Here is a 19,805-nt window from a genome sequence, read left to right on the forward strand (position 1 = left end):
GTGGAAAAAAATGTTATTTATGGTGGAGGGATGATGATTGATCAGGAAAAACATTTATAGCTTCATGTGAAAAAAGTCAGACCCAAGCCACGCCTCGCCTCTGATAAAGTCAGACAGTCGCTTAGAGGTCTGGGGTCTGGTTAAGGTAGACATAACATATCTATCAACAGTCTTCAACTCAACACCGGAAGTGTCCTCACATCAGCTGAGCGGAGCCGTGACAGGTCGGCTTGCTGCAGTCCGAGTGCCGTGAGACTGACCGCTGACTTTCTCCAAAAACAGCGAACGATATTAGCAATGTAACAGCGCTTTACTGTGGATTTGTAGGTGGGAACACCGGAGAGTCACCCGTGCCTTGTGGTGAGTTTTGGTTTTAGGTGACAAAACAAGTGAATGGCAACCTCACTGTCTCGGCTAGCTAGCATGCTAGCTTGTTATTGCAAATGTAGTGACACAGAGACGAGTTGCCGCATTGAAAAGATTCTTGTTCCTAATTGTAACTTTTATAAGCTGTCAAATACATTTAACATAGAAATGCCGTGTTAATAATTGCGTTTAAGACTGTTGCTAACTCCATTAGTGTTGATTGAAAACGTTAGCATCAGTGTCAGCAGACGGGTCTCGTGATGCGGACTGCCGCATCGGCCAGCTAAATTGTCCCTTTTAGTTGTTTGCTGCCAGAAACTTAAACGATATCGTGCTAATTTGTTTGTGTTTTATTAACCATAGTGTAATAAACACGAGCCAACTACTTATTTTTTGATTGAGTGGCGGTAACCAACACAAGTGAGCTCGCGAGCTTGACATTTCACTATCAAAAGCATGGAAATGGTTACGTTAATTAAAAAGTTTGTGTTAACGCAACACCTGTGTCCCCTTCAGCTAATGCTAGCTTAGTATGATAACTCAAGTATGTACACCTGTAGGACATGCATATAAGGTACCGATGTTGCACTGTCCTTTGGTATTTCCATGTCCCACCACTTCATACTTAAAAGTTACTGCTCTGAGGCTCTGAAGAACATATTGTACACCTAACAATGTGTTTTTAAGTTTCATGTGACTTTAAAGTTACAATATTTCGCATACAAAAAACACACAGTGAGTTTTTAAAATATGATGCATTGTTAGGGACTGTTCTTTATTTATCAGAGGAGGGGGGTGTCTGAGGTGGTGCTCTTTTTTTTAAATGAAAAAACTTTTTCCAAAGCGACAAATGTTTTTCTTCAACCTCTCTGTATGACTCAGGGAAAATTCTCGATCCTCTCTCAATAAATTAATTGTTTGAGTTTCAAAACTCACCCTTAACTGTTTTAAAGTTAAAAATTGAAGATGAAATCCTGAAGATGAGAAAAGCCTTGGTTTTCAACCTTGTAATGCATGCTGGTTAGTAAGAGCAAACTCTTAATTTTGGCCCCTTGAGAAATAGTGATTTTTTTTTAATATAAAAATATCACTATATTAAGCTCAGATGTGGTTTTGTTTTGTTTTTTTCTGCCGTTTTCTGCACATGACGTATCCAAGGATCGTCAGAAATTTGAAAATCCAAAGATTTTCAGTTTCGGGCTATGATAAATGGTGTAATTTTGGCAAATTAAAAAAGAGTTCTCTTTAAAAATCAGCAGCAAAATAATATAGCCATTAAGCTGTCTGCCCCTCCCCAATCCAAAATAAACAAAAAACAAATGTCCCTCCCCAGTGTTTAAAAATTTGTTGACGTGCCTCCCACTTTTTGCAGCACCCCCTGTCCTCACATAAATAATGAACAGTACCTTATGGTTTATACTTCCCAAAAGTTTGTATATAAGTTTAATTAATTCCAGTTTCACCATATAAAACTGTAAAGTGACATTTACATCAGAATGCATCACTTTTAATATCATATCAAACTGTGTGACATTCACAGAGGTCATTTTTTCTGTATTGATAATATTTGATACTTGTAAATTTGCTCTTAACTTAATATTTTTTTCAGTAGTGGAGTTGAAGTTAATGAGGTGGGTGTACCACAAGGTTTCCAAGGAGGAAGCAGGTAGACGCTCTTATTCCAATGGCTTTTTGTCTGATAGGTGGGTGTACTGTAAATGACCAGAAACGGAGGAGTGTATACCCTGAATAACAGCGCATACTCCTCGCTACAGCAATGACTTTTTTCAATGCAGGACTAAAATCTCTTACAAGCTTTGAGTTTTTTCACCCTGTATTATTTGTGTTATGACTGTTAAATGTGGGATCTAATGACTTCTTCCTGTGGCCATAATGCACAAGGCTGACATTCAAATGACAGTCAGTAAAAAGCACACTAAGAGAGGCAACAAAACAGTTTGAAACTACCTATAATTATGTATGAAAAAATAATCAGTGTTGAGGGCTAAGGCTGCCTTAGAGCCCCTCAGGTTCAACAGGTCAGTTTTAATGTGATTAAGTGCAGTTCTGTTTATTTGAGTGCCACATTCAGGCAAAATCATTAATAAATACCGGGATGTATGAGAGGCTCTGAATTATCATCTAGATTTGGGGCCTTGCAGTCTATGTTTTTGCCACCAGCCTTTTTAGCAGATCTGTTGAGCTTTGGTCAGAGCAGTGGACATCCTCTTCCCCAAATACATTCCTGTTGCAGTAGAGTGCTAACAAATACAAAGACAGAGGTCAGAGTTTACTGCTACTTCTCACCTCCCTTTGAGATACTTGTGTCAACTAATTTGATACTTAGTAGATTAGGTTCTGTCATTTTGTTTTAAATTATTTTTTTGTACACAGTGCTGATTTTTGCCAGCAGTATCTTAATATATTTAAATGATCTGTAACTATAGTTTTGCTTTTGCTTCCTTATGAATTTACTTGAAACCACAATAAGTAAATCAAAGCCAAAATAGACTGTTATGTCCAGCTGTATTATGAGCTGAATGGTGTCCTCACTTCTGGTACAATAGAGATAATAACTTTTTTTTTTTTTGCCAGGGTGGAGACAGTGTAAATTGGTGTCATGACTGGTCAATTTCAGCGGATAGGTACTCTACTGAAAGTCATATGATACCAAGCAGCTGAGGGCTGTAGTAATGCGAGGAAACAGAGTGATGACTCTTGAAGTCCCTCACATTTTTTCATACTTCGCTGACTGTCTCATTCTCTGTCAGTTGTAGAGGATCACCATTGAAGATGCCTCTGGTGCCAGTAGTGCCAGAGAACCACAGTCATGTACTGGCAGAGTTTGACTGCCTCGATCCACTTCTGTCCGCTCTCCGTTTAGACTCTGGCAGGCTCAAGGTAGGTTTCACCATCACCTGTCTGAATCTTTCTTGAAAAAAAATTACACATAGATAATTTAAAGTAGCCTTTTACTTAAACCTTTGAACTCTGAGCAAACTGGAGCGATTTCTTTCAGAAACGTGGTGAAAAAGGAAATGAGCGACTTGATGAGAAATGTTCCACAAATGCAAGAAATTAGTAGATTTAGATAAGGGTTTTTTTTTTTGTAGAGAAAAAAGAAAAAGGATGGGGAAAAAAATGTATTTATAATTATAATAAGTATCTATTTGCTTAATTTACAAAAAATGTTTCTAACTATTTTGATCATTTCAGGCACTTTTTTCAGGTAATTTCCTTGTGTGTTTGTTTTGGGTTTTTTTCACCTTCTTTTTCATTCTTTTTTTCCATACTAATTTTATTTCTTTTCTTTTTTGTTTTTTTTTTTACAAATTTCTTGCCAATTTTTTTGTCATTTCTTTTTTCATTGCTCTTTGCCTTCTTCCCATGTTTCTGACACAAATTAAGCCAATTTGCTCAGGTTTCAAAGTTTTAAATACTTGTGAATGGTGTCTGAAAAGTGGTACCAATCCAGGTTTCAAAGGGTTAATGCCTTTGAAGTACTACAGAGTGAAAAATGGCTGAATCAGTGTGATTGCTAAACATAGATTAAAAACCTAACAGCAAAAATAAACTTTAAATGTCTTGCAAATTAAGATATCAGAATGTCTGTGCCTTAGAAGGAGTGGCCACACTAAACACAAATTATAACATGTTACCACACACAAAAAAATGTGCATCTAACCATATATCATCATGAACAAATGAGTAAACCCTTCTGTGTTACAGTGTACCTGTTTGGCAGTGTCAAGGAAGTGGCTCGCATTGGGAACATCAGCAGGAGGGCTGCACCTGATCCAGAAGGAGGGCTGGAAGCAGAGACTCATCCTCACTCACAAGGTAATATGTGACTGAGTGCCTGTTCTGCAGACAGTGGACTATATTTCTGCTGTTAACTAATACAACTTCACATAATAAGGAATACAGTGCTCAAAAGTGTTGGTGTCTTTATAACTCTTACCTCATTGTGCACTTTTTTTCAGGAGGGATCTATCACTCAGGTGGCGTGTTGCCCTCACGATGAAGACTTCATCGCTGTTGCAACAAGGTTAGAGTCTCTATATGAATTTAAGAGATTTTTCATACGCATCTGCTCTCAAAAAAAGCCATTCCTTGTCATCTGGTGCCACTGTCTATGGAAAAAAATGAAGGACAACTACATTTTAATTATCATAAATGAATATTTACAATTGTTGTAAAATTATTATTATAATTTTGAAACATTTTTTTCTAGATAATTTCCTTTTGTAACCTTCTTTTTTAATACAAATTTTCAGGTAATTTTCTTGTACTTTTTACTAATTTCCTGCTATTTTGTGAGTAATTTCTTTTTTTGTTGCCCTCTTCCCATGTTTTTGAAAGCAAGCCATTTTGCTCAGGTTTCAAAGGGTTATAGCTCTGTGTTTGGTTTTGTTTGCCTGTATTGTTTCACAGTTTTTGTCTCTGCTTCAGTCAGGGTCTGGTGGTGGTGTGGGAGCTGCAGCTGGAGCGGCGGGGTCGTCCAGAGAGAGTCAGTGTGTCCTGGGAGCACAGAGGTCAGGCCATCACTGCACTCTGCTGGGACACCAGCACGCTCAGAGTTTTTGTCGGGGACACAGGAGGCAAGGTGTCCTTTCTACGTGCAGGATCCTCCAAACTGGGCAAGGTGGTAACTGCCGATTCACGTGGAAATTGCTTGTTTCCTCAGTAGTAATGTGTGAAAAAGTTTAGGCACTTTCTAGTTGATACACTTGTGCAAAAACTTTTTAAGCTCTCAAAGAATATGCAAGTTTTTCTTAATTTGTTTCTTACACTTTTTGTGAATGAAATGGTCCGGATATGATGATCTTGATATTGTTTTCCTCATGTCTAGGGGTCAGCATTCGTTATTTTCCCTGTTCAGACCGTCACCACTGTGGACTCAAGAGTGGTTCAGCTTGGATACCAAGATGGGCGCCTGCTGGTGTCTTCCCTGAGCCGCTGCTACCTCTGTGACACAGAGAGGTGAGTACCAACGTGAATGTAACTCTGTATGGGGGGACACTCTCAGAGGGACCCTGTTCATGTCCCTATATGGATAAATATTGTCCCTGCATAAAGCTACAGTTCTACAAATGAACTCAGTTAAACTTCCCTCACTCGTGCCAGAGCACAGATCTCCCTGCTCATTTGACAGCGAAATTCTTGCTTTTTTTATCTGAAAAACTGATCTTGGCATTTTTCACTAATGAAGTCATGTTTATGTTTTTTTTTTAATAGAAAGCTACAAGTAGTTTCTCTGGTCTCAGATATTGTTTCTCTGCATCATTTGTTTTTGAGAACCTGCATTTTCTTTTTCCATTCTCCTTGGAAAAAGATTGCGGCTAAAGTTTTGGTAATGAATGAATGAAGAAAATGGTAATTACATTATGCTCCTTCAAAATTTTCATGATGTTGATCATTTTACTTTTTTCCTCAAAAAATATCTGGGACATTTCTCAGCAGCGGTGTACTTTTCCATCCTCAGGGAGAAGTTCTGGCGTGTTGGAAATAAGGAGCGTGACGGGGAGTATGGAGCTTGTTTCTTCCCCCAGAACAGGGGATTATTAGTCGGTCAGCCCCCTCTGCTGTACTCTGCCCGGCCGGGGTCTCGAATATGGGAGGCCAGTTTCAATGGCGAAGTTCTGAGCACCCATCAGTTCAAACAGCAGCTGGCCTGTCCTCCTCTACCACTCATCACTTACAGGTGCTTATTATTCCTGCTTTTAATGGTCTTCTTTAAAAGGCAGAACTTCAAATTTTTCTTTTGTTCTTCTGTGACCTGCAGAGATGAGCCTCATTACAACCCACTGCAGAAGAGCCCCCAGTCAATCGCCTTCCCTAAACTGCTGTTTTTCGGGTAATATATAGTTTATCTGAGTTGTTGGGCTTGTCAGTCACTGTTTTTTTAATATACACATTATTTCATAAGAAGCGATAGACCAGACAACATTAGTCAAAAGAACATTTTATTATTGTTAAATAATAACTGCCATGAGCCTGTCACTTGACTAACTGTACACTTTATTTATGTCCTTAGAGACCAGAACTTGCTGACCTGGACTGATTCAGCAATTTATATCTTTACACCTCAGAACGGACAAGTGCTTCTGTGGACTCAAGTCAAAGGTGTGCTTGTGCTTCTTCCTCCCAATATACCACCAGCGATCCTTTGGCATACGTGCAAACGTTGTATTTATAAACACACACACACTAAATACAATGATATAGGACCACTACATTAGATTAGATTTCACTCTGTTGTCAGAAATAATTCTGAAAATGTTCTTTCTTTTCTCTTTCATTTAATAAATGTTGCTACAAGTCACAACAGACACAGTCGAGCCTGTGGGACTCTAAATCTCCTGTATGATGGGGAAACTTGTATTTCCTGTTGGAGTTTTAGTGCAGCAGCTGACAGGAAGTAAGCAGGGACCAAAGCTTTTGTCATAGCAACAGATTAGCAATGAAACCGCCCATTCTTCAGATACCGTGTAAGAGGGATCCAACCAAATATTACCAAACAGAGACAACATTCTTTTAGTACACGCATTCTAGGAACTTGACTGCTCAAGCTCTTCGCCAACAATCTCCAAGCAGATAAGCAGCAGTCTGGCAAATCTAGCCTTTTTTTATTTAGATTTTTATCATAGTGCCCTCCCCATTATAAAAGACATTTTAAATTACAAACAGATGAAAAATAAAATAAAATAAATGATATTAGATTATATATAGTAATAATAATAATAATAATAATAATAATAATAATAATAATAATAATAATAATAATAGTAAATAAACAAAAAATGACAATAATCAAAATGAAGAGAAAATAAGCCAATCAAGCTTCACACTGAACAGAGACAACTGTCCTATGCACTGATTCCATACTGCATAACACTGCATAACACTGCATAATGTATTATAGACTGGAAAAACGATAACAGAATTTGTTTGTTGGCTCCAAATGACCTCAGTCTCCTGAAATAAAGAAGGAAAGAATCATAATATTAAACTATTTTAGCACTGATCATAAAGAATTTTTGTTCTTGTTTGATGCTCTATAAATTGATCCAAATCTGTGTTCTGGTTTTGCAGACTTGGCTGATATCGCAGTCTACCGCAACGAGCTCTTCTGTCTCCATGGCAGCGGACGTCTGTCCCACCTGTCCCTGCTTTCTGCCGAACGCTGTGTTGAGCGTCTGCTGCGGAGGGAGTCCTGGCCTCTTGCTGCTATGGTCTGCTGTATGTTCCAGCACACAGTCACAACCAGCAAGGTAAGATGGCTGCCATCGCCATGCTAGCTGGCCTCAGCTCTGTGTACAGTGTCTCTTAGATTCTAGTCTAATCCGAGCTACGTTATATGAATTTCTGACTTCCTGTGTCACCAAGAATAAAGCACCGAATAGACCTGTTAACCTTGAAAAGTTGCCTGTTTCCATTTTAAAGTTTTGAGCCCTGATTTGGATTTGAGTTCTTCAGAAACATGAGAAAAAGGCAATGAGCAACGTGGTAAGAAATGCTCCACAAATTGCAAGAAATTAATAGATATAGAAAATTATTTTTAAACAGGCCAGAGAAAATGTCTTGGGGGGGGAAAAAAAATACGGGAAAACTATATTTATTATTTATCATAATTGCATACTTAAAATTATGTTACAGAATTATTAGATTTTTTTAAAGCACTCTTTCCAAATCTTGTTTGCCTTGCCTGTTTGTTTTTCTTCTTTTTTTTCTTTGCATTGTTTTTTTTCCCTTCTAATTTTCGGGTTATTTTCTTTTACTTTTTACAAATTTCTGGAAAATTTTTGGGTGATTTTTTCTTTTACTGCTCTTATTCCCATCTTTTTAAAATGTTCTCAGATTACAAAGGGTCAACTAAATTTCTCATGTTCAGAGTAAGAGCTCGCACTTGTATCAGAGTTCTGATAATAACGGGAGCAGTAACGACAGCCTTTCTCGTCTTTCCTGACAGGCCAGGAAATCAATTCCCATTGACCGCCTCGAACATCTCAGGTCCCAGCTCAGCTCCAGTACGCACCTGGAGCTGACTGGCCAGCTGGAGGAAGTCATCTCTAAACTAGAGCCTCTGGACTCCGCCTCCAGCAGCCGCAGAAGTAGCATCTCCTCGCATGTAAATTTAAGTATCTTTTCTCTGTGTGAACAACGTGCCAAGGAAGGATCCATCACCGTAACTGTACACAGTCATTTCTATGTAATTTCGATGGGACACGTTGAGCCATGTTGTCATGGATACCATTCAGTTGGGTGAAAGTGTCTCTGCAGCATTACATTGAAATGGTTATTTGTTGAGAATAAGCCAGTTTCAACACTGCATGCAGAATAATTCCCCATCACATAAATACATCTTGGTGTCTTTCCTGTCCATTTCATGCATTTTAATTTCAGTGCAACTGCAGCGTGCAGCTTCTTTAAATCTATAACAAACCAGCATGCTGATTTTATCTATATTATTATCCAGGAGAGCTTCAATGTCCTGGACTGCGGAATCTATCGTGTGATCAGCCGCAGAGGGAGTCAGTCAGACGAGGAGACGAGCTCCCTCACTAATCAGTCTGCGTCAGAGGAGGAGCGGCTCAAAGAGTTCAGTTATGTGCAAGAGGAGGATCAGGCGGATCATGGTAAGAAAGCGTCCGTGTCCAAATGAACAAATGCTGTCACTAAAAATTACTGCCATATTGAAATATGAAAAAATTTTATTCAAATAATATAGTATGAGCCTAAGTTTTTTGTAAATATTGCCCACTTAGGACAGTCTAATATTAATTGCATGATTTATAAAGTAGTCTTCAAATGTTAATATAGTAATTACTACTAATGACAATAATTATTAGTAATAATATTATAAATACCAGATGGAAGCAAGTTTAGGGGACAAAATTGTACTTTATTTATACATGAATTTAATAAGACACAAAACATAAAGAAAGGGTGCAAAAAATTTAAGGCTCAGTTATGATATTCTCAAATATAAAATTTACCTTAATAATTTACCTTAGTAATGTTATGTTAATTTTCTTTTTAACAACTCACTTATTTATCACAACTTTAAGAAAAAATCTGCACTTGAGCTGCATAACATAAATGATTAGTTGTCAACAATCAAAATAATTGCCAGCTTATTTTATCAGTAAATGCGTTTGAGTTATGAAAAATGCACATATTCACTGATGTCAGCTTCTGAAATGTGAATATTTTTTGGTTTCTTTACTCTTTTTTGGCAATAAACTAAATATCTCTGGATTGTGGGCAAAACATTTGAAGACATCATCTTGAGCTTAGGGAAACTCTGATTAACCAACAGATTAAAATGACAATGAATGTAGTTCTTAGTTGCAGGCCTAGCCTGCACACTTGAATAAATGAAACGAAAAGAAGAACTGGATTCATTTCATAATGCTAAATCAACAATCACAGCGAACAAAAAATGATTCACGCACACTTTCTGTTGTTTCTTTCTTCCTCTTTCTTTACTGGATGTGTGTGTTTGTAGCAGGAACAAACTCCTTTTCTGTCTTTTCTGAAATCAATGTGAAGAGAGAGTGAAGTTATTTTCAGTTTAATATCTACCGCTCTGCGAAAATACCTTAATTTAAAAAAACAACAAAAAAGCAAACAAAATACCGAAAAAGACATTTGTATTTTGGAAGGTCTCCCGCAGCTGAAAGATTTATCCATACAAACACTTGAGAATAATTTTACTCTTTGACTGACTTTTATCGCTATTGTCATAATGATCATTTATAAACCAGTTTCTGTTTTGTGTGCTTTCGACACATTTAATACGTGTGTGATTTTTAAAAAATGATTGAAACAGTTGTGTTGCTGTGCTCTATCTGCTGTGAGAATTGAATGATCTGTCTGACAGCTGACATGCTTTACAAATACAATCATCACTTTGCCTTACTGTTAATATCAAGTTTCTTGTCTGTTCCATCATATCACACATATATCACCATTTTGGTTCAGTTTTTATTTGCATTGTGCAGCGTTTAATTTTCTCCATAGTGTCGTCCAGCTCCTTTGCTTCATCTGCTTGCATCATGTCCTCTGCCTTTCACCATTCTCCTCCGGTTCTCCATCCATGTGTGTTTGTCCTCTGGCTCTTGCCCCCCATCTTTATCCAGATCCACAGAGCAGTGAGCGCACGGACGCAGAGCGATCTGAGCAAGGCCTGCAGTTCCACCTCCCCCTTTCATTCCGCCCCAAACCCCCTCGCATCGCACTGCAGGCCGTCAAAGAAAGGTGAACATCCAGAGAAACAAAGGACAGACATGGTTTAAATACACACATGTTGTCACAGCAGCCATACGTGCTGAAGTTGTCATGTGTAGCTTTCAGTTATATTCAACACTGATGAAATCAGTGTCCTGCTTTTTTCTTATAAGTATAAAAGTCCTACAGTAACTATAAATATTCAAGTGCAGCTGTGCTATATAAACGCCTTACTTCCCCTTTCCAGTGAAGACCCACATCTAGTTTTTTTATTTCACATTATTCATTTGCGTAGACGCATGTGGCAGGTTTCATTTCTAAACATCACTCTCAGTCATTTGACATGTGAAATTTTCCAGTGGTGTGTTTCTGTTTGTTTTTCTTGTGGTTAAATTTGAAAACCATCTAATGAAGCATCATTGGTGAAAGGTTGTTTTTATTTTTTATTTTTCTCAGTGTTTCTAGTTTTGTTAAGAAGACAACAGAGAAGATCAACACCCTCCAGATGAACTCTGAGCTCTGGCAACGACCTGAATTCAGAGAAGGTGGACAGGCTGAGATGTCAGCCGCCCAAGCTCAGTACTCAGAGGAAATGGACAGTGAGTAAGTACAGACCTGAGAAAGTGTTCTAAAACCACTTTCTACCCAGAGCAGATGAGTATGTGTTGTCTGTAAAGAAATTAGTCCACACTAATGTCTTCCTTTCTTTGTTTTCAAGCCAGATAATTTGTTTTGAAAAGACCATTAAATGTGAATTAGGTAAAGCTAGTGACTTGTGTTTTTCATGACAGAGTTTATGATGAAATGCCCAACACAGAGGCCGACATGCAGGAACTTCGATCAGCGACAGAGAGAGCTATGTAAGTGCTGTTTTGTGAAAATCCCAACTGCAAGTTGTTTTAGAAAATGTTACCTCAGGTTATACATATAAAAACCACTCATTTATTTTAAAAGCAGTATGGAATTGTTAAATTTATTGTAATATCTTATCCTTATCATTATTATTTTACTCTGAGCTGCCTTTTTTATTTTATTTAATCATTTAACTTAGATTCTTGTATCACTGTTTCATCTCTGTTTAATTTGTTATTTATTGTTATTTATTTGTATTATTAATTAATTTATGTTAGTATTTTACATTTACTTAATTTTTACTTTGTTTTTTGTATCACTCTTAGAGATTGCTCAAAGATTTCACAGCCTTTTATTAGAAGCTGAATTTATATTTACATGTCCCAAACATAAGCTCCCAGATCCAAGATCCTTTGGTGCTACTGGATCCAGTCTGCCTGAGAGAAACTCTGCTGGAGTGGTTGCCGGTGCTGGAGCGAATACTCGGACCTGAAGAGCCTGGGTCAACTGTTTTGGCTGATTCAAAGGTGGATGGAGCAGGAGAGGAGCGGTGGGATTATCTTCACTCCTGCTCAGAGCAACATGAGGAGTCTTCCGTTTTATCAGCAGAACCAACAGAGCGCATCACAGAGGAGAAGAGAGAGGAGTCTCCTGAGCTTGGAGAAGAAGAGGACCAGTGTGACTCCACTGAGAAGGAGCCTGAAGTTTCAAATGGGAGTCCTTTAGAACCTGTTCGAGTGGTGTCTCCCAAACCTGTACCATCGGATCTCCTGGCTAATCTCACCCAGCTGGCAATGCTGTATACAGAGCAGAGCTGCTTCAGAAACCAGAAGGATGAACAAGCGCTGTGCTGCACAGCCTTCCTGCGCCGCTACTTCTTTCTGCTGGACCATGAGCGTGTAAGGAGAATGTGTCTGCTGTGTCATCAGGAGCGGCCGGAGGTTCAGAGCTCCTTCACTGAGGCCATGCTAGGTCAGAAGCTTCTCCTCAAGTCTCTGGTTTAATCTGTTTTTTTTGTTTTTTTTTATTCATGTGTTTTATTTTCTTAGATTTCTAAATTAATAAGTACACAACCAGACAGGCAGACAGGCAGACAGATGGCCTGACCAGCCGGGACAGGTTCTTTTCAGGGTTTTTCAAATGTAAACGGCCTTACCAAAGACCAGTGACGTAGGTTAGAGCACTGATAATAATTCAAAAAAGAATAAAACTGGATTTTATTAAAGTGGGGTTGAGGTACTCATCCATAACCAATGTAATATTTTCACTGCTTTACCTGTCAGACAATCCAACAAGGAACCGAAGCTGCTATATTGTTCTTTTTAAAGCCACCACAGTCTGCTGACAAAAACAGTAATTTTACTTCACAGGCCACAGGAGTTGTTGGACTACTGCTGCCTCAATCTCTTAGTTTGTGTGTGTTATGACTTTCAGATCCAAAATGCATGTTGTGTGGTGTCCACAGCAGTACATTAGTCTGATTGCATGCTGGGGAGCGTGTTAGAGGAATGTAGCTCATTTGGAAGATTAAAGTTCACACAGACGGCTTGGTTCAGTCACAGAGAGGTCCATTAGGTAGCAACGTCATCATGCAGAAACCTACATTAGGTCATGTGAGAAAATATCTTTAGAAGGGCTTTGGGAAAATATAATTTTGATGCTAAACCAAAATTTGAATGTTTGGATTTGAATCCACAGGTAATCCCACTGGGAAGCTATATCATAACCCTAACTTTTTAAAAAGAGAAGTGTAAGTAATAACATTTTTTAAAAAAATGTATCATAATCCCACAGATTAGTGAAGGAAAGGTCCTTAAATATCTGAAACTCTTTTCCTGTTTGATAGTCACGTCAATGTAGCTGTTTCCTCTGAATTGTAAATAGCATTCGTTCATCATTTAACCATTTTCTATTTTTTTTTTTATTTTAATTGATTTAATGGATTGATCGAGTCATTCAACAGTCAGTACAATACAATCATTACAAAACAGAACAAGACATATCCAAGTCTTTATTCCCTCACTCCCTTGAAAAATAAGAAAAAAACACATTTATGATAATGATAAATCAAAATAAATAAGAAAATGGGAAGGGGTGTGTCGATAAGTCAGTAGATCTCCTTGAACGTTTTTAATGAGCACAGGAGAGAGAATCTGAGTTTTTAAAAGATGCTGCCAGTTTGATGATTTCCCCTCATGAAGTAAGTTTTGTTTTCCACAGATGTTGTTGTGTCCCCAGCCTTAACTTAAAGTCTTTTAACCAATAATCACAGAACAAAACAAATGAGTAAGTGATCCCTCAGATAATTAATGCCTGTCACATAATGTTGACACTGATGGACAGATTTTCCTCAGTTTGGTTCTGAGGTAGTAAAGCATCCAGAAAACAAGCTGTATTCATTTGCATCTACAGTTTAAAATACACTTCTGTGATCCATTTCCTTATTTCCAACCTCATCCAGTGACTCACCCCATGTACCTCTGATATGAGTAGTTTAATCTTAAACTTTTTATTCTCTGTAGATCTCACTCAGTCCAGTAAGGTGGTGGAGGTTATTGAGAGAGGGGATCTGCTTCGGTCACTGCGCAGTCTGAGGGAGCTGCAGCCCTGGAGTGCACCTCATCTCCTCGCTCACTTACACAGGTCAGTACACGTATGTCTCTGGTCAGCACATACCTACATCACAGCTGTGACAGACTCTGTGAAGTTAGTCCACTGTGTTATTCTCTAGGCTGTATGAGAAGCACGGGGAGGCGGCTGTACGCTCCTTTACGCAGTTCTATCCTATGATCACTCCTGCTGATGTGATGGCTATGGCTCACCAAAGCCACTTCCTGGCATACCTGGATAATCTGGTCCAGTCACGAACTGAGGAGGACAGGTACATCTTTAGATTCATTTATTTTTTAAAAACAAAAAAATAAATAAATACTTTGAACTCCTCTTGTTGCTGAATTTTACATAATTCCTTCCTCTAGGTTGTCATTTTTGCAGTCTCTTCTTGAACCAGAATCACTGAGACAGGATTGGCTGGAGCTAGCTCTTACCCATGATGCCCCTCAACACTGTGATACCCTGACCCCTGATGGGCAGCCCAGGTCTGTTCCTGTTAGTGTGTAAAAAAAAAAAAAAAAAACAAAATAAGACTTTTTTTAACTTTATTTTTTCCTGCTTTTTTTCTGCTCAACACATTTCCTCCAGCATAGACATCTTTTCATCACCTGTCTGTAAATTTTTTAATGTAGAGGTTACAAAATATCAAATAAATTCCTTCAACAGAATTCTCTCTAAAAGCCCCAAAAAAAGATTGTTTTATTAATTTTCAACTTTGACTTAAAGGCCCATTAAGTTTTCAGTTTGAGGCTACAAACAAAAAAATAGAACCACTCTGCCTGGATGGATGTGAACTAAGCTACTATCATTTCACTTCTGGATTCTGTCCAAGCCACAGCAAGGTCCAAATATAAAGTGGAAGTAAAATATAAGAATAAATGTAAGTCATGTGACTCCTGCTGCAGGTGGCGTTCTCATTGTTTCAGTTGGGGTTATGGACGCCTCCTGTCTCTCCTCATCCGTCTTCCTGCAGACCTGTCCTCCAAGCAGGAGATGGCAGAGACATGCCGCAGTCATGGGTACTTCTAATTATCTTTGACTCAATTGTCTTTTTTGGGTTTTTTTGTTTGTTTTTTGCTGTGAATGTGAGTTTATACTGTCATAAGTAACCTTCTGTATAATGTATGTGTGTTTAGGTACTGGACGGGCTACATTTACCTCTGCTGTGAGCTGCAGCGTCGCTCAGAAGCCTTCTCCGCCATCTGTCAGCTGGACGACATCAGTCTGCTGGAGGAAGCTGATGGTAAAACCTTTCCTTTCACACTTGCAGACAGGAGCAGAATTATCATTTCTGACAGGCTGAGAGGACAGTTTGTAACACAGCCGTGTGTCAGGGGTTACTGAGGCACATACTGGAAACCGTGTGTCGATTGCCTGGAAATCCAGTGTAGACATGATGCATTCGTAATGCAGCACTTAGGTACCCACTATTACCTCATCGCAACACAAAATATGAGCCCTACAGATAAACACATGGACAGAGATGAACACAAATACACAAAAGATGGTGTCACTTTCTAGAAGACTTTGGAAGATCCTTTGAAACAGTGTTCTTGATCTCGTTGCAGAACTAATTACTAAGTACCACTGGCAGCAGAAATTAGTGACTATGTTGTTTTTATTAGTATGGCATGGCACTTATGCCAGATAACCTCTGCAATTTATGCTTGTTAGCTGTTTGATGAAAACTCTCTGGTGATAAACTTTCAATTTTTTGGCTTTAAAAGTTGATATCTCTTTCAGGCAGGATCGTCTTGGGAGAGGCGACAGGCTCAGCCCAACAAAATAGTCAATCCCCTGAACAAGGACACAGCTTTGGGGCTATAGTGCATACACCTGCACACCAGCACTACTACTGTAAAACTTCAAATTAATAGCACAGGCTATTATGTGCTTAAATCACTGAACTCAACAGGCTTAAATCTGGGACAGGTGTCTATATGGGACAGGCTTTTAATTCTTTTCACACAAAACTGTTGCTCAGCAAAGACAGGAAATTCAATCAAATTTTTAACCCCTTTTTTTGCGTCTCTCCTATTGACTATGCAGGTATTATTGTTCTCTTTGATGCTCATGGTTTTAGTAAAATTAACTGATTCCTGCAGGTAGCCAACAACACAGTTTTACACATACATACAAGAATTTCTATAAAAATTAAGTGCACGGTAACCAGACCAGGCTTTTAATTGAGAAAGGCCTTTATTTGTCAGGTGGAGCATCTTATTTCAACACTGTTGAAGAGTAAAAACATTTTAACAACTGCAAACACTACAGATGATTACAATTTTTGAAAGTTAATGTGTTTGTTGGGGGGGACCGCAAAATATACCTGCAAAATCCCTTTGTTACAGTAATGTAGAGAACCAGTTTAGCTTTCAATTTTAACAACTAAGCGCTCAAATATATTTTCCAGAGCACAAAAAACTACACAGTGTCATGTCTGTGCTGTCCCCCTGTTATTCTCCAGGTGTTGAGCCTCAGACATTGGAAGAGTGGAAGCTGCTGATCCAGTTATGTCAGCACTGCAGCAGTGCAGCAGACTCAGAGCAGGTCACGGGTGTGAATGGGAGCAGTAGGTCCAACGGTGCGGCAGATTGCGATGAAAAGATCAGTCCAGAGAATCTGACCCTGATGCTGGCTCGGACAGCCGGGCCCGACCGCGCCATGGCCATCCTGGAGGAGTGCGGAGTGCAGCCAGTCCTTTCTTCGCACTCCAAACTGGTCTGTGAGCTGCTGAAGGTCGCTGAGAAGAGGCAGAGGTGGGTCAGGGTGTCAAATACCAAACTTTATAAAGCACACAATATGGGAAGGAGTTCCTGCATTGTTATCAAACTGATACTCAAATATGTTTTTAGTCGTAGACAATAAAAATCAAGCAAACTCTCCCAACGGGTGTTCTTGTAGCTCCTCTGTGTATCTCTTAAAGGCTTGAAATATTTGGGGAAATACTATTTTGATCCATGAACTTAATTAAATTTGCCTATTGAAGAGAGCACAAAAAATGTTTGAGAGGTTTACCAAGTATTCAAAATGTGGTCATTTTTTCATAATTCAATTTTTTATTTATTTGTTGAAGTCAAACATCAACAAACGAACAGTAAATTGTTATTAGAACTCAGCATATCCACGGGCTCCTGGTAACTACAAATGCTTAGATCCAAAATAGTAATTTAGCAACCACAGAGGTACAAATAAACAGCAAATCATTACAGTGCTAACAACAACCTGCCCATGATCTCTCAGAGCTTTCAACGTCATCGTTGACCCTAGCTAACGTGATCATGTGACACAATTTCTAACATTCTCCATTTTTTCAAAATCTGAGTATCACTCGAGCAGCGGTGACGACCGTTACATTTATTACAACAAAGTCATATTTTCTGTTCGGTCCCTGATAAGAGCAGAGCGTGGTCTTAAAATCACTTTAATCAGTAGAGATTGAACCAAAATGCATGTATTGAGTCTGAAATGAACAGCTTTCATTGTCATTAAAAAGGAGGTATTGTCAGCACTATTTCTTTTGTTTTCTGTTTCAGAGCGATGATCCAGACGATGTTAGAGCGCTGTGATCGCTTCCTGTGGTCTCAGCATGCTTAACCTCAGACCAGCTGCAGCCTCTCGACGCCAAACAAGATAACTAACACTGTATGTAAACCTCCCCAATAACTGCTGCTGTAACTTAATTTGTGCAATGTAATATTTATCAGCTGCCCAGCTACTTATCTTCCCAGCGAGAACAGTATTATCTATTTCACTTTACTTTTTTTAATGATTCAGTTTGAATGCCTTTTTGCATGTACAGGTAATATCTGTCTATCAAATATCTCAATGAACAAAAATGAACTGTTAATAATTACAGTGAAATGTTCTAACCAGGTAATATGTGAATAAAACTTACTGTATTTAATATTTGTTTTTGTTGTGTAAGAACAAACATGTTGTTTACATGATGATAGTGAAGACTTGTGAATGTGTTTTTTCTCAATGTATGCACGGCAATAACACAGACAGGGTCTAATCAAATCGGCAGATTATTTAGTAGCTATGTGTTTTTGATTTTATTTTTGCTCACCAAAAGCATAAAAAAAGAATTTTCAGTCTAATTTTCTTTACTTTAAAGGGAAATTTAAACCCCAAATCATACATGTTTGACCTCATACCTGTAGAACTGTAGAGATCCACTAGTGCCGTAGAGATGTCTGCCTTCTCTCCAATATAATGGAGCTAGATTACATTCAGCTTTTGGTGCTCAAAGCACAGATGTATGCTGCCTTCCCTGCATGCATCTCCTCATGGATATAAAGGTGAGAGAAAAGCGTCCTCCTCGACGGAGATGTAACATTAGCTAATTCAGGGTTGGTAGGTGAGCTATCAGTAGATGCACACTTCCTTCTGCGCAGTGATTGGGTTGGCAGTTATAGTTCAATAGACAGAAAATATTTCCTTCATGAAGCTGCCAATAACAAGATCTGTGGATTGTCCTGAGTAACCACGCCATGATTTCTGGAAAGAGACATTTCTGTTGAGTTTATCAAATGTTTTGTTTTTGTTTGTTTTTTTAAGAAAAATATGTATTTTAGATTCTGTGGTGAACTGTCCCTTTAATTGGTAATTTAATCTAATGTATCCTTAGTATCCAGCCCTGCAGATATTTGTGTGAGGTTTCAAGAGTGTTTAATCTAAAAGAATCCATAAAACTAAAGACCATTGTTATGTATAAGGGGGAAAGGCAGCTGAATTGGCCCTTTATCTCGCTGCATGTCAAGTATTTGTTTGTATTTTCTTCAGTGGGATATTTTTTTGTGAACAAAAGATTTCAACAATTCACATCTTGAGCGTCACGTACAGTAAATGATGGGCAGTGTGGGTCAACAGAGATAATATTAATAACGCAGTAATGAAATGGGACTGATGACTCATTTGATGGTATCACACACCTGGAGCATCAAAGGGAAGACACGGGCGGCCTGCTGCTTCACATTTGAGCTCTGGAGGCTTTTACCGGACAAAACCACGCTTTATGAGTCACATCCTCTACAGTGGTCTTTCTGTCTGATCCTTCATGCTTTCTTATTCTCATCCATATCCATGGTTCTTCAATCATCTCCCCAAAATCCTCATCTTCCAGGTCACCCACCTGTCTGTGTCACGGGCACAGGCACGATCAGATTGAAGGTTTTGGCAAAGACATGGGCACAGTTGTTATGAAAATGATCCACATGGAAATGTGTTTTGCATGTCATTTACATTCTATTTGGCTGCTACAAGGGATATTTTGGATTATTTGAGGAGGGGTCGTGTAAGGTGCTTATTAATAGGTTTCAGTCGATGGCAGTGGGCATGCTCTCAGTTTGGAGAAGCAAGCAGGAGTATTGCTGTGGACAGGGCAGCAACAAAATGTATTTTAAGATTATTTCGGGGGCTTTTGCCTTTATTAGATAGGACAGCTTAAGTGTGAAAGGGGAAGAGAGAGGAGATGACATGCAGCGAAGGGCCAAAGCCAGAATCAAACCTGCGGCCGCTGCAACGAGGATGAAGCCTCTGTACATGGAGTACCCACTATACTAGCTGAGCTACTGTTTGCCCCAACAAAATGTATTTTAGCCATCTAAAAAAGTCAATATAAGTTTGAGTGTATGCTGTATTCAGAGTATTTTCACCACCTTAGCTTGCCATCAGACGGCCCTTTTGATGTAAAACTAAAGCCACTATCTATACTCGCTTCCGTCAGTGCCACCAGA

The 19,805-nt window shown here is 38.8% G+C and overlaps 1 protein-coding gene across 3 annotated transcripts; it reads left to right on the forward strand.

Annotated features, from left to right (window-relative positions):
- Window positions 1–148: 148 nt before the first annotated feature.
- On the forward strand, window positions 149–17,971 carry hps5 (HPS5 biogenesis of lysosomal organelles complex 2 subunit 2). Of its 3 annotated transcripts, none has more exons than XM_088080508.1 (23): window positions 149–360; window positions 3,138–3,267; window positions 4,096–4,206; window positions 4,350–4,414; window positions 4,819–5,011; window positions 5,219–5,349; window positions 5,852–6,070; window positions 6,152–6,223; window positions 6,404–6,492; window positions 7,462–7,640; window positions 8,339–8,497; window positions 8,846–9,005; window positions 10,512–10,629; window positions 11,056–11,202; window positions 11,391–11,459; window positions 11,846–12,423; window positions 13,974–14,094; window positions 14,183–14,332; window positions 14,430–14,549; window positions 14,991–15,083; window positions 15,201–15,307; window positions 16,532–16,823; window positions 17,601–17,971. In XM_088080508.1, exons 2-23 carry the CDS (start codon window positions 3,160–3,162, stop codon window positions 17,659–17,661), a joined length of 3,342 nt encoding a protein of 1,113 aa, XP_087936634.1. In that variant the 5' UTR covers window positions 149–360; window positions 3,138–3,159; the 3' UTR covers window positions 17,662–17,971. The 3 variants fall into 3 exon arrangements, with proteins under 3 accessions (XP_087936634.1, XP_042352072.2, XP_042352073.2); XM_042496138.2 differs by having other exon boundaries at window positions 150–360; window positions 14,970–15,083; XM_042496139.2 differs by having other exon boundaries at window positions 150–360; window positions 3,144–3,267; window positions 14,970–15,083.
- The last annotated feature ends 1,834 nt before the right edge of the window (window positions 17,972–19,805 follow it).

Source organism: Plectropomus leopardus, chromosome 7 (assembly GCF_026936395.1).
Source record: "Plectropomus leopardus strain MGB_pleo_1.0 chromosome 7, ASM2693639v1, whole genome shotgun sequence".
NCBI classification, from domain to species: domain Eukaryota; kingdom Metazoa; phylum Chordata; class Actinopteri; order Perciformes; family Serranidae; genus Plectropomus; species Plectropomus leopardus.

Excerpts from the sequence above, each read along its gene's own strand:
- hps5 (XM_042496138.2), top strand. The coding sequence starts at position 3,160 with ATGCCTCTGGTGCCAGTAGTGCCAGAGAACCACAGTCATGTACTGGCA. Across the intron at positions 6,493-7,461 it reads TCTGTGGACTCAAGTCAAAG|ACTTGGCTGATATCGCAGTC; the intron begins GTGTGCTTGTGC and ends CTGGTTTTGCAG. Across the intron at positions 14,333-14,429 it reads TCACGAACTGAGGAGGACAG|GTTGTCATTTTTGCAGTCTC; the intron begins GTACATCTTTAG and ends TCCTTCCTCTAG.